At 35.8% G+C, this 13,535-nt stretch overlaps 1 protein-coding gene across 1 annotated transcript in view; it reads right to left on the bottom strand.

The window, feature by feature from the left end:
- Positions 1 to 5,181: 5,181 nt before the first annotated feature.
- Positions 5,182 to 13,535, bottom strand: part of HELRODRAFT_96072 (hypothetical protein) — a 13,268-nt gene continuing 4,914 nt past the window's right edge. The window contains exons 9-23 of the mRNA XM_009030832.1: positions 12,460 to 12,570; positions 11,764 to 11,865; positions 10,818 to 10,943; positions 10,271 to 10,421; positions 9,727 to 9,899; positions 9,394 to 9,468; positions 8,945 to 9,085; positions 8,641 to 8,751; positions 8,000 to 8,092; positions 7,185 to 7,280; positions 6,871 to 7,034; positions 6,434 to 6,596; positions 6,119 to 6,281; positions 5,614 to 5,718; positions 5,182 to 5,483 (exon numbers count right to left, since the gene is read on the bottom strand). Coding sequence (XP_009029080.1) covers positions 5,431 to 5,483; positions 5,614 to 5,718; positions 6,119 to 6,281; positions 6,434 to 6,596; positions 6,871 to 7,034; positions 7,185 to 7,280; positions 8,000 to 8,092; positions 8,641 to 8,751; positions 8,945 to 9,085; positions 9,394 to 9,468; positions 9,727 to 9,899; positions 10,271 to 10,421; positions 10,818 to 10,943; positions 11,764 to 11,865; positions 12,460 to 12,570 — 1,827 coding nt within the window. The 3' untranslated portion in view covers positions 5,182 to 5,430. The remainder of the gene's footprint in view (positions 5,484 to 5,613; positions 5,719 to 6,118; positions 6,282 to 6,433; positions 6,597 to 6,870; positions 7,035 to 7,184; positions 7,281 to 7,999; positions 8,093 to 8,640; positions 8,752 to 8,944; positions 9,086 to 9,393; positions 9,469 to 9,726; positions 9,900 to 10,270; positions 10,422 to 10,817; positions 10,944 to 11,763; positions 11,866 to 12,459; positions 12,571 to 13,535) is intronic.

Genomic DNA, 13,535 nt, shown 5'->3' with positions numbered 1-13,535 from the left:
TTTTGTTAAAAAATAATTATAAGTTAAAAANCTAGTTGAAACATGTTAAATGAGCACTATTTAATTATTCAACCAGTACATTGGAACAGGAACAAATTTCTCTACATTTAAAAATGAAACAGTTACCCTTTGCTTTTCATTTTTTGAACAAAATGCAGTTTCAGACGGCGTGAATGGACATTCCATCTTTTCCAAAATGTCCGTTATGTTCTTCATGGCCACCATCACTTCTTCCACATTTGTCAAAAAAAAACTTTTTTAAATTTTCCGTTTTCTGTTGTTTCTAATCTTTCACTTGCTCGATTTTATCTAGTATATTGAAAATAATTTTTTTTTATTTCTAGACATAACAAATTAAACTATCAACAATAAAACTGATAACTCTAATTCAAGAACAACAAAAGTTTATTTTCTTTGGTACTGAGACAACGTTTTAAATCATGGAATTTTTTAATTTTTAGTTCTCCTTTGTTTTTTTAAACCAAAAAACAATCAAAAGAAACAGTTTAACAATGAATAATTTTAAGAGTTAAAGAAGAGTTAAACATGTTAAAGGAAGACAATTCAACGTAATAATGCAATAGCTGCATTGAAAAAGTGACAAATTTCTTTACGTTCACAAAAGAAACACATGCAGTCCATTAAAAAGTCCATAAAATTGTTTAATTATTGTCTAATTCCACAAATTACTACCTTATACAAAAAATAAAGAAACACTCAAAACCATCAAGTCCGAATCTTAACAGTTCACAACTTTAGGGAAGAACCTAAATAGTAGGAAAGTGATAAGTACGAGAACCATCACTTCAAGTGCAAGTACAAATGTTCAAGTGCAAGTTCTATAGTAAAGTACAGAAACTATTATCTCAAAGGTAAATGAACAAAGAAAACACTAAACAATCAAGCAAGTCAAAAACTCATATTTTAAATCAAAAATATATTAAATCAAAGATATATTGTTGCTAGAAATCTACTGGAGTTGATTTTTCCAAATCCAGTCGTAGCCGAATTAAAAAACACAGATTGTTAACTTGTGGAAATGACCTCACTAGCTTGCCTACATTTATCTTAAACTTAATACAAAACTTGAAATATTATACCCCTGCCAATAAACTAACATGTATTTAATTGAAATTTCAAAAATACTATCACACACAGTATCACTTAAAGTATCACATACATCATATAATGTCAAACTGTATCACATATATCTCACAGTATCACATAATGTATCACATAAGACATACAAATGGAAACAAACATATAAAATAACTGAGAAATTGTAAATGTCTAAAAATTTAACAAAAAGGAACAAAGAACCAAGCTATAGACTAAAACTGAAGCTGACAGTTGATGCCAGAATTAAACTTATTCAGAAAAGTAATATACATAATTTCAATAAAGAAATAATTTCAACTATTAAACTATTTGAACCAAAAATGTCATATGGGTGGGACGAAATCGCAATGAAAATTGTAATCGCTACAATTGACACGATTGCTCATGGCGAACGAATAACGATGCCTGTTGAAATTATGATGAAACGAGCGATACGAACATTGACAGCATCGAAAAGACTCGCCCACACTCAGAAATTTTTTATTTCGACTGACAATCTAAATTTTCGTCAATTAACTAACTAACTGGAAAATTGCCAAAAATTTTTAACGGCTACTTTATACAGGCACTGAATACCAGACATAATTTCATCTACTCAAACAATTCTAAAAGTAATATACTCCATCATCACATATTACGATGTGGTCCAAGAGTGTGAAAAGAGTTGTTGAGGAAGGGATATGATCTTATTATGATTGTCATGTGTTGTGTAGTTAATGAAAACAGTGCTGGCAATCACTTGTGTGTATTGCTGTGATTAATCACTCGTTCATTCAACCGTTAAAATCGTTAGAAAAGGCACAATAACTAATCGACAGGTAAATCACGGAATAAAACCAATCATCAATAATTAAGCTTCTCACGTCAGACTAATATATTGAGTTCTTTTAGCTCTGGCATTCTTTACTGCAATGAGTTTCCAACTATCAAAATCTTGCTTTTGACACTAGTGTTGTAATCTCCTGAAGATCCCAGTTCTAAAACCAGTGTTGTAACCTCCTCGACTTCGTAACTGCCAACCCCGATGTTATAGTTTCAATAATCTCTATATCTCCAACACCATGTTGTAGCTTCTAACGATAGTCAAGAGTTTGTCAATCCGTAGGCTCAAGATTTCCGATAGATAAAAAACATCATAAACAAACTAAGTTGAGCGTTTATTTGAATGCCAGCTGTGATAGAAACAATAAATTAATCCAAATAGCTACGTAAATCACATTTACGACTTTGCATAGAGCCTCACTTCTACGTCAACTGTGTTCCGTCTTCTTCTTCGTTGTTCTCTCTCTGTGTCGAATTTCGCTGCTGCGTTGTTTATTACGTCCATAAATGAATTTACAACCATTTTAATTACCATACACCTTCTAATTAATTTACAACCGGTTAATTTCTCAATGGATGCTTATCAATTTCTAACTATTAGTTTTTATCTCGATTTTACGTCTGTAACAATATATATATTTCTATTTTATTTTTTTATTTTGAAATATTTATATAGCGCAAATTGAATATTTCAAAGGCGCCATCAAAAGTGAAACAAACAAAATATCTGTGCGTGATCAAAATAAATTAAAATATTCAAATTTAATGTTTATCAACAGAAAATAAATATGTTTTTAATTTTTTTAAATGTCACAAAATTAGTTCCGGGTCTTAATGAAATTGGTAAGTCATTCCAAACTGTCGGACCCGCAACCGCAATATCTTTTGCACTTATTCGTAGATGCCTAGCTGGAACCGCCAAAAGATTCATATTGTCTGATCTCAGATGAAAACATGATGCAGATGTCTTCGTGGAAAATTTATCTGAGATGTAAGTCGGTGACATTCCATTCAAGGATTTGAACACAGTCACTGCAATTTTAAAAATTATTCTTTTCTCAATCTTTACCCAGTGAAGTTCATTCAATATTGGCTTTACATGATCAAATTTCAATTTTCCAGTTACAAGTTTTGCAGCCCTATTTTGAACCGACTGAAGAATGGCAATTGATCTATCAGGCAAGTTATAAAACAGACTGTTGCAGTAGTCCAGCCGTGATGATACAAACGCACGAACCAGATTTTCCAAAGCAAATGTCTATCTCGGTAAAAATTTCTTAGATAAGTAATGCTGGAAACTGAAATCATCTTGATATGGTCTTTCATGGACAGTCTATCATCCAGCAACACCCCCAAATTAGAAGCTGTTTTACTGAAAGATATATTTACATCTCCTACTTTGATTGAAGTGATATTTATCCTTGATAACTGTTGCCATGTCCCAACCGGGAGGACTTGAGTCTTATGTTGGTTGAACTTTAATGAATTATCTGACATTCAACAGCCAACATCTGACATACATCTGCTAAATCTGTTCACCTCATCTGCAAATGCATTTGGAAAACTGGTGATCAGCACCTGAATGTCATCCGCAAAAGCATGACAAACGAATCCGTAGTAACTAATTATTTTTATTATATCTGATGTATACATAAAGCAGAAACAGGATGAGTCCCCGCACAGATCCTTGAGACACCCCCGATGAGATCAATGATACATTTGACACTTTTAAATGCAACCCGTTGTGTACGATTCTTAAGATATGACCTGAACCAGTCATGGGCAACTCCAAGAACACCATAACTGCACTGCAATCTCTTTAAAAATATTTCATGATCCACACAATCGAATGCTGATGGCATATCAAAGAATGATAGTACCGATATGTTTTGAACTTCAGTTGCAGCAAACAAACTTGATAAAACACCTCTTTGTTGTGTTTCATGGAATGGAACTGACAATATCCAGACTGATATTTTGGCATAAGATTATTATTAGTTAAGTGGTTTAGTAGAAATTTCATGACGACACACTCCATTACTTTTGAGACAAATGGCAAATTAGAAATTGATCTGTAGTTTCCAATCTCCCCATCATCACAACCTACTTTTTTTAGAATCGGAATAACTGTGGCATGCTTGAAATAGTCTGACACTATGCCTTTCCGCAAGCAAAGATTAATGAAACTTGTTAGAAAATGTATGAAATATTTTAAATACTTTTTAAAAATCTATGTTGGCATGGTATCAAGTGAACACGTTTTAGACGGAGAATCAAGTGTAATCTTCACGAGATCATTCTCAGTGATTTCAGGAAATAATTCAAACGCAGCGGTTGGTGATTGTCTATCTTCTGATAATGAAGTCGAAACACCAGATGACTTAACAGGAAGAATAATTTTTGCAATTTTATCTGCAAAAAATTTCATAAAATCACAAGCTGTGTGACTGACATTTGCATCCGATAAGTTCTCAGTGAGAACTTCTCACTTCGATTATTGCATAAAATTTTATTAATCATTCGCCACCTGTCCCTCTGGCTGCTACAAATTTTGATCAAATTGTTCCAATACCCAGTGCGTTTATCTGAATATAATTTATATTTTGCTTTCAATGAACCAACCCAACCATCACGGTGCACACTTGACAAAGGATATTACCTGCACATGTCATATTCTATATAATTAATGGAAATGGTAGTAACAATCTATAATAATCAGTGAAATCACCAAGACCTTTATAGCGAGCAGTTCATCTGAGGTTCGTCAACAGATAAGAATATGTACATATTTTCAAGTAATTCTAATGATTCAGATTGTTAAATGTGAAAGTGTTTAAGATTTGTAGAACGCCTCAATTGAGTTACCTTCAGAGGTGTTACTGAACTGAGTAAGAACGTGATCAGCGATTGTTTCGTCTTTCCCGGGAGTTAGAGACGAAACTTATGCCAACAATTTTGTCGAATTCTTACAATATTGTATATATCATTATACGTGTGTGTGTGTGTATAATATATATGAACAAGAATTTGCTTTTCTGGTTTGTTTTGCAAGTTACACGTCAAAATTTGTTCATAAGATGTAATATCTAATACATTTCTTACAAACGGAATGTTGTAAAGCTCAGACAGATAGTTGGTAACAAAGAGAGTCTGGGAATCACGACAAACCTTACATCTTTTTCGTAACAACACCTACTGTGTGCGTGCATGTTTATCGTCATTTCAAACGAAGCATAAAAATAAAAGGTTCGGCATATTTTTATTGAAAATTCATGAACAACTTGAACAAGTCATAACAAAGATACAATTTCAAGTTGACACATCAGTATTTGATGATGATAATAATAATAATAAAAAAAACCATTTGATTTACACAGCACGCGACGCAAAGATGACTCTGCTGTTATATATACACGATATGACGATGAAGAAGACGAAGATGGGAGGATGCAGTTCATTGGAAAAAAAAATGAGAGCACGATGAAGCTGTCATAAATAGAGACTGTCCGCAAATATGATGTCCCTCTTGATCAGGCGGGTACCTATGTTCGAGATAGAAATTATTGCTTTAATCCAATAGGTCATCACAGTGTTTACAATTCAAACAGAATAAAGTTAGCGCCAACACAAATAACTAAACGAAGGATGATAATGTTACAACATGCTACCTACCTTCCGCGAATTTTTTTTCCAGTTCAGCACTTCCTATGGACCTGGCGGCTAGGAACATTTGTCTCAAACACTCCTCCAACCGTCTCATGCACCTGATAATGCTACCTGTGTGCCCATGAGTGTGTGTGTATGTGTGTGAGAGAGTCAGTCGCCGATTAATATAAATCACGTGGGTTGCACGTTTTCAATGGACATCATCAACATTAAAACAATTGTGAGGACTGTGAAGAACGTAAGCGTTCAAAAATCATGTACTACATTTACGGTGCAAGAAGAGCATTTGCAACATTATGCATCGTCGAGGTTAAAAAACTAATCACTGGTGATAATTTTAGGTCTAAATAATAAGATGACAAAAAGCAAACAAACCGAAACAATTAAATAGCAATGAATTCCATAAAAATATAACAACAAAAATAATCATAATAATCAATAATTATAACAAAAAAAATAACAAAATGTTTGATGAAACGTTATATAACACGGCCTTGTAAGCATCGCCAACCTTCAAAAATTTCGGACATCTGACAGATTCGTGCAAACGATTCCCCGTTAGCCCACGCATATACGACGTTCATCATGTTTGGCTTGAAGGAGTCCACGTATTCGTCTTCATCCACGTTCAGCCTCACTTCATCACTCACCTTCGCTACCATCCTGGCTGTGTCCTGTTCAGTATGTGTGTGTTGTGTGTGTGTCTGTGTATGTGTGTGTCTGTGTATGTGTACGTATCATTGAAACAAAATGTTGCAACACAACGTAACAGCATCATGTACATACATCTCCCAACGACACAATAGTAGCGGCAAAAATTACAAACCTGTAACTTCCTAAATAGACCAAGCAGCTTTTCACTCAACTTGGGTATCTCAGAGCACTTCTCTTGAAAGGCAAAACAGCTGAGAAGAGCACAGGTCTCCTGGGCAGTCAGGTTGTTGAACACTCCGTCAAACAACAGCTCCGTTGCCACCAACTCATCTGCACTGTTTTTTAAATGGTAACATGACACACCATGGATAAACATGAAGAATACGACATAATATAAGATTAATTTTGATAACGAATCAACAGCAATGCCGTCACAAGACACAACACAAAATGAAACACATTTGCATGAAAGAGATGCATACTGCAATGTTTGCTCACGTGATCTGAGGATAACAAACAGTGTACAATCACCACAACATACAGATCAATCGTGCATATACGCCTGTACTCCTACGTGCACTGCACAGCACAAATTTTAAGCATACTGACCCATTGATGAGACAAGCCACTCGACCCTTGACCTCAATGACATCAGAAGCGTCTGTGTACTTCAACCTGCGTAACACACGTTTCCTTTTCTTCAACTCCACCATCTGCAGCAAGGACTTCTTCTCCTTCAACTCTCTCTTCATATCTTTCATATCTTGCAACAACTACATAATGGAGCGTAAATGAACGTGATGGTGAACAAATGTGGTGGTGAACGAATGTGATGGTAAACGAATGTGATGGTGAACGAATGTGATGGTTAAGATGCAAACGATGCACCACACGAGCATGAACCACCACTGACGACAACATACCTTTTCCTTCTCTTCAAACTTCGAACAAAGTTGCAACACTTGTTCGCTGTTGTGTATCACATGGTTCTTCAGTCGGTCCTCAAAATCTTTAATTCTCTGTTGGGTTCACATCATTCATAATGTTACAGCACAATAACAAGAGCGTGTAAATCACGATGCTTCATCAGATCATGAACGTGTACACGCATGCAAAATGGTATAAAAAATTGGCTGATCAGATGCGCCCACGGGCCACTTGCAAACAAGATTCACACGATCTGCATTAAAATATTCGTTTAGAGGCAAAGTTCAGATTTTCAATGTAAAGTTTTAGGAGGATGAAAGGTATCGAGGATCAAAAGAATTTGCTTTAATAGATAAGCTTAAATACAAAATTTTAGAAAGACATTGGGCGTCGAAGAGATAATTTTGGAAGGAAGGAAGGTTTTTTTTGTTGAACTGTTTGTTGAACTGTTGTTGATTCATAAAAATGGAATGTCAGAGATCCTGAGGTGAACCAACCCTCTCCTGGTAGGAGGACGGCTGAATTGGAAACAAGGTGGACGTCAAAATAATTTCGGGAAAGGAAGCAGGTTCGCAAAGAAGGAGGCAGCCAACCACCAGACGAAGTGATGTTGACTGATGCAGAGACTCAGTGATATACTTCTAAACAGATAGTACCAACCAGAGGAAATAAATTATAAAAGTTATGACCCGTACATACAAATTTAAACAATAACATCAGCAACAGTAATAACAAGACATCCAAAACACAACAGCACAATACAAACACCAACCAATAACTATTTGATGTAACGAGGGGAATCAGAACGAACCTTAACAAGTTGTATGAAGCTGTCGTCCCGGATGCCCATGTCCTCGATGGGATCGAGCAGTGGCAAACCGTCCGGAAACTTCTTCAACACAGTCTGTGTCGGTATTATAGTTAGTAAAATTATACCAATCATGTATTTATTCATTCATTTATTCGTTCATTCAATTCATTTATTGGTTCATTCACTCATTTATTCATTCATTCAATTCATTTATTATTGCGCAGCATTGATTTCTTGTTGAAGAGAGAATTGCGTGATGTTGTGCCAAAAATGTTTGCAAGCACTGCCCAATATAACATCCCGAAGAAGAGAAGATGGAAAGCCATGCGCTGCCCAACAGGTGTTATGGCGATTATGCGAAGAGCGCTATATATATATATATATATATATATGTATATATATATAGCCTCACCAAACATTACAGATATCCTATCTTATATAAACAGCATGCATACAATCACATCCACTTCAAGTTTGTGTGGTGATATTCAACTTGAATGTCACTTCATAAAATATTCATATAATTGAATGTGAGATAAAACAATGGCAATGTTACTGATGTAATGATGATGTTGATGTCAACAATGGTGACGTTATCGCTAATGATGATGTCTTAATGATGATGGCAGAAAACAAAGAACCTTGAGAGCAGCCAGAACAGACATGCGAGCATCCACGTGCACCAGATCTTTAGGCATGTAAATACGAATGGAGCTTATTGGTGATATCACTTGCAGATTCATTGGCACTACCTTTATATTTTATTCATCATCATTATCATCATTATCATCATCGTCATCATCATCATCATTATCATCATAATCATCATCAATATTATAATTGTAATTACTGAAGTTGACAGTAATTTAGTCGGCATAGCGTCATGTATTTCGAACAATAGCGTGAGAAGGGCCGCAAAATGTTAACAACGAGAAGGTTGGGAACCTGCATCTCTGCCTTCTCGTTGCTGCTGCACGGTCGGATGCTGTTGACGTCATTTGGCCTGATGGAGTCCCTGCTGACCTGGAGGAGGACGTCGACGACGTACATGACTTCAGCAGGCGGCCCACCCTCCACTGCCGATGCCTGCATGTTCGTTCGTTATGTTAACTTTATTTTTTTAGATGGTACAAAATAAACATTCCTGCAGCATAATAACCAGGTCCAAATGTATCGAATAAGAAAATAAAGGTTACAGGTTACCAGATTTTGCAAAATATAAAAATTTGAACGGAAAAACTAATCAGCCTCGCGTTTAAAAACATAATAAAAACTGTGACATCACTTTAAAACAGCAACTGAAATAATAACATGACAAAACATAAAAAACAAATAATGTGCAAACAGATAGGAGCAGAATTAAAAGAATGAAGTGAAGCGTAGAGCCCACCCACCTTTGCAGTCTGGTTGGCTTTCCTCCTAAAGTTGACCACAACTCCCCATCCAAAGTCCACACCTTCACTGACCACCTGCGAAACATTTGATGATACATTGACTGAAGACGGACCAATAATTAGTAGCAAATAATGACGTAGAATCAACATTCTGAAGGAAATATGAACTATTCAAAGAGACAGACACACCGTTAAAAACAATAAGCCACTGCGGTGTAACATCTACATAAGGCATAACATCTAGATAATGGCACTATCTGTAGTTATCTGTCAAACCACACATAGCACACCACGTAAAATGTACAGACACATTCCATCCACCCACGAGCCCACCTTGACAAGCCTCCCAGGTTGAAGAAACGGCAGGATGTACTGAGGTTTCTGCATGTAGCTGATCATTTCGAGGTTCAGTTTCTGCAGAGGTCGTTTGATGCGATAGTAGGAAGCCACCTTCTCCTCCTCTGCGAACTCCATGCATTTGTACAATTCCTCGGCCCTCTTCATCTCTGTTGATCCATCGTTCAGAAGAATTAATTTTTTATCATTAACATCACGAAATCAGTGAGGTATATCCAAGTCGAACTTTGAAATAACAAAAGCACCTACAGCATACGATATCGTATAATTAAAAAAGTATGCCGTAAGGGACTTGATCACCTTAAAGTTGAACATGGGAGTTTTGTAGTTAATAGTTAGTCTCCAACATTTCAAGCAATGATGTTTTATTCAGCATGTAGGAACATTTTGTGGGGCCGTTCGCCATCACAGAAATAGACCCGCACTGACATCATTAGAGCGATGAAGATTATTGGATGATGATCACAAGAACGATAATAATGATAAGGACGATGGCAAATGATTTGACGCGATGACTAACTTTCAACAATGGCAGGTATGGACTCGTAGTTCTGGAACTGATAGAATGACCTCTCGAGCATGTACTCGGGGTTGATGTCTTCAACGCGCAACATGTTCAGGACCATGTTGTACTTCAAGTGGAAAGCACTGTTCAGTGGGTCAGGCTGGCCCTGCAGGTATTTCAATCATACAATATTTCAATCATACAACATCTCAATCATGCAACATCTCAATCATGCAACATCTCAATCATGCAATATTTCAATCATACAACATCTCAATCATGCCATATTTCAATCATACAACATCTCAATCATGCCATATTTCAATCATACTACATCTCAATCATGCAATATTTCAATCATCCAACGTTTCAAGCAAACATCCTTTCAATCGTTCAACATTTAAACCACGCAACATACAAGTTTAATTCCAGTTATTTAGATTAGCATTACAATTCCTTATCTAAAGGATTACTAATGATTAAGATTAGCATTATATAATAAAAAAATTTCAGATGACATCTGGCTGAGGTTAAAAGCAGGCAAGCAAGCAAGCCATCATACCTTGAGGATCTGCTTGCCAATTTCAGGACTGATCTTCTCATCTAGCATGAGGATGACGATCCCCTTGTCGTCGAGACCTCTCCTGCCTGCCCGTCCACTCATCTGGATGTACTCGCCCGATGATATCTGGAAATAAAACCAAATGTATTAGGACAAAAAAAACTTGTTAAAATAATAACACATTTTAAAAGGGGCTATAACAATTAAAAGAAACATGTTGTAAAATTTTATACTGTAAATTTATTAATATTCTCGATTTAAAAGATTTTTACAGTCTTCTACTGTCAGCTTAATTTTATGTGGTATAATTATTTTATCCTAGAATGAAGAAACACCAGCTCGCAAAAGATTCATCTGACATCCAACTTGAATTGCGTTGCATTTTTCAGTATAAAAACCCAATTAAAAACCAAACGCCATAACTTGGAAAAGAAGGGATAACAGAAACATCTTTAATTATAATTAATTAAGTTTAATTATTTGGTTTGCAACTGAAATATTTTAGTTGAACTCATTTTAAACATTTTAACCAAACTATTTTTCAGCTAAACTATGCAGGAAACTACAAAAAATAGTTAAACTATTTATTAGTTGGCAACTATTTAGTTCAGCTGTGTCCATCCCTGAAAACTAGTTGTAAAAATGTCCTAGGAAGAAATGCTGAACATGAATTCAATCGTAATTATATGAAACAAGACATTCCTTTCTTACATTTGAGCACTTTGTACAAGAATACTTAACGGATACCCTCATGCTTACGTTACTATTAGATTTCAATCACGCGACACGCCCCCAGTACTTATTTATTACATCACTTAGTAATTGCTATAGGGAGGTAATCAATAAGTAATGGTGTTATGTTACATTACATACGTTACATTAATAATATTTGCTTATAGTCCATTCAACCATGGTTGATTGAGAGCAACAAAAAACATTTACTGACCCATCTGAAGTCCTTGCCATCAAACTTGCGGGCATTTGTGAAGAGGACTGTTCGGGCCGGCATATTGAGACCCATCGCAAACGTTTCCGTGGCACACAGAGCCTGTTGTTGTTCGGTTGTTGTTCAGTTGTTGTTTGTTTGGTGTTTGGATGTTGTTTGGTTGTTGTTCGGTTGTTGTTCAGTTGTTGTTTGTTTGGTGTTCGGTTGTTGTTCAGTTGTTGTTTGTTTGGTGTTTGGATGTTGTTCGGTTGTTGTTCAGTTGTTGTTCGGTTGGTGTTTAGTTGGTGTTTAGTTGTTGTTTGGTTGGTGTTGTTGTTGTACGTTATGATTTATTTATGATAATGTTGAATGATGTTGTTCACGTGATAGTTTATGTTGTTCCGCGTCAATAAATTTATGTTCACAAATATTAAGCAACATAGGAGTCAGCTTGATGTGGGTGGATGATATGGAACATCCATGATAACTTATGATGATGATGATTATGATAATAATAATATTAATATATTTATTCATACAAGTTATAAACATCAGTATATATGTGCTAGATATATAAACAAGCAACAATACATTGGTAACTACATCAAAAACTAAACACTGTCAACAATCATACTACAGCATCAACAACAAACAAACACCCACCAACAACAACAACAACATCATCATCAACAAACAACAACAAACAAATGGAGAAACCTTAATGAGTCCCTCCGCAAAAATAATTTCGATGACTTCTTTAAGAATAGGAAGCAATCCAGAATGATGGATGCCAATGCCCTTCAACAACAAGGGAAGCACGTGTTCGATCTGCATTATGAATTTATTTAAGCATTTATTGAATTATTTAATTAATTCATTCATTCATTCAATAAATTATTTATTTATTAATTTATTAACTCACCCCTATGTTCAACATTGTTTCTTTAAATGTTAAAAAAGTCTATTACACTCTGCCCAGATTCAGAGGGACCCACAACAGGCCACAAACACCGGACATGAATACGTGCTAAACGACGCATCACACGCGAAGCATGTGATGGGCGGGGATCTTTTTGTCATATTCGAATCGAACCCGGTCGCTGCGAAACAGCAGCAGACGACCTTAACCACTAGGCCATTACACCGTCACAATTTTCATTTTATCACACGTTACACTTCAACTTTTTTAAAACTTAATCGCTTGTGGTAGTGATGGAAATATTTTTAAATGCAAGATGTCACTTCACTGAGAGACAAACGACTACTATAGCTTACTACTACTCAACTAGTGACACTTACAAACTGTTAGCGACAAATACAATAGAAACAGACCTTTAAGTGATACTAAATGTTAGTAGGGTTAGGGTTAATGGCGGGCCCTGATGGATTATGATGGTTCTTAGCAAGGATATGAATTAGAGTAAATGCTCATTTAACCCAATGCTCATTAATTAATTAATCAATCAATCAATCTACATTTAATCTCAATCAAACTAATTTACATTTGTCCTGTTGGTTGAATGTGAAAAATCATTTTAAAACTTTTGGCAAAGCATAAAAAAGGTTGAAGGCCATTCTCTCCTTTGCACTTGCTTCAGAGGTTTCAACGACAAACACACACAGCGAACATGAATACGCCTGAAAAGCACGCATCATACACATTGCATATGATAGGCGGGAATCTCTTCGTATTCGAATCCGGTCATTGCAACAGCAGGACCAGGCGCTTTAACCGCTTTAACGGCTCAATGATGAATGTGAACTAGCAAAAGCCTTCAAGTGATGTGCGTGTT

This window comes from Helobdella robusta, assembly GCF_000326865.2.
Source record: "Helobdella robusta unplaced genomic scaffold HELROscaffold_7, whole genome shotgun sequence".
In the NCBI taxonomy this organism is placed as follows: Eukaryota; Metazoa; Annelida; class Clitellata; order Rhynchobdellida; family Glossiphoniidae; genus Helobdella; species Helobdella robusta.
This window is presented reverse-complemented; position numbering and strand designations above follow the sequence as displayed.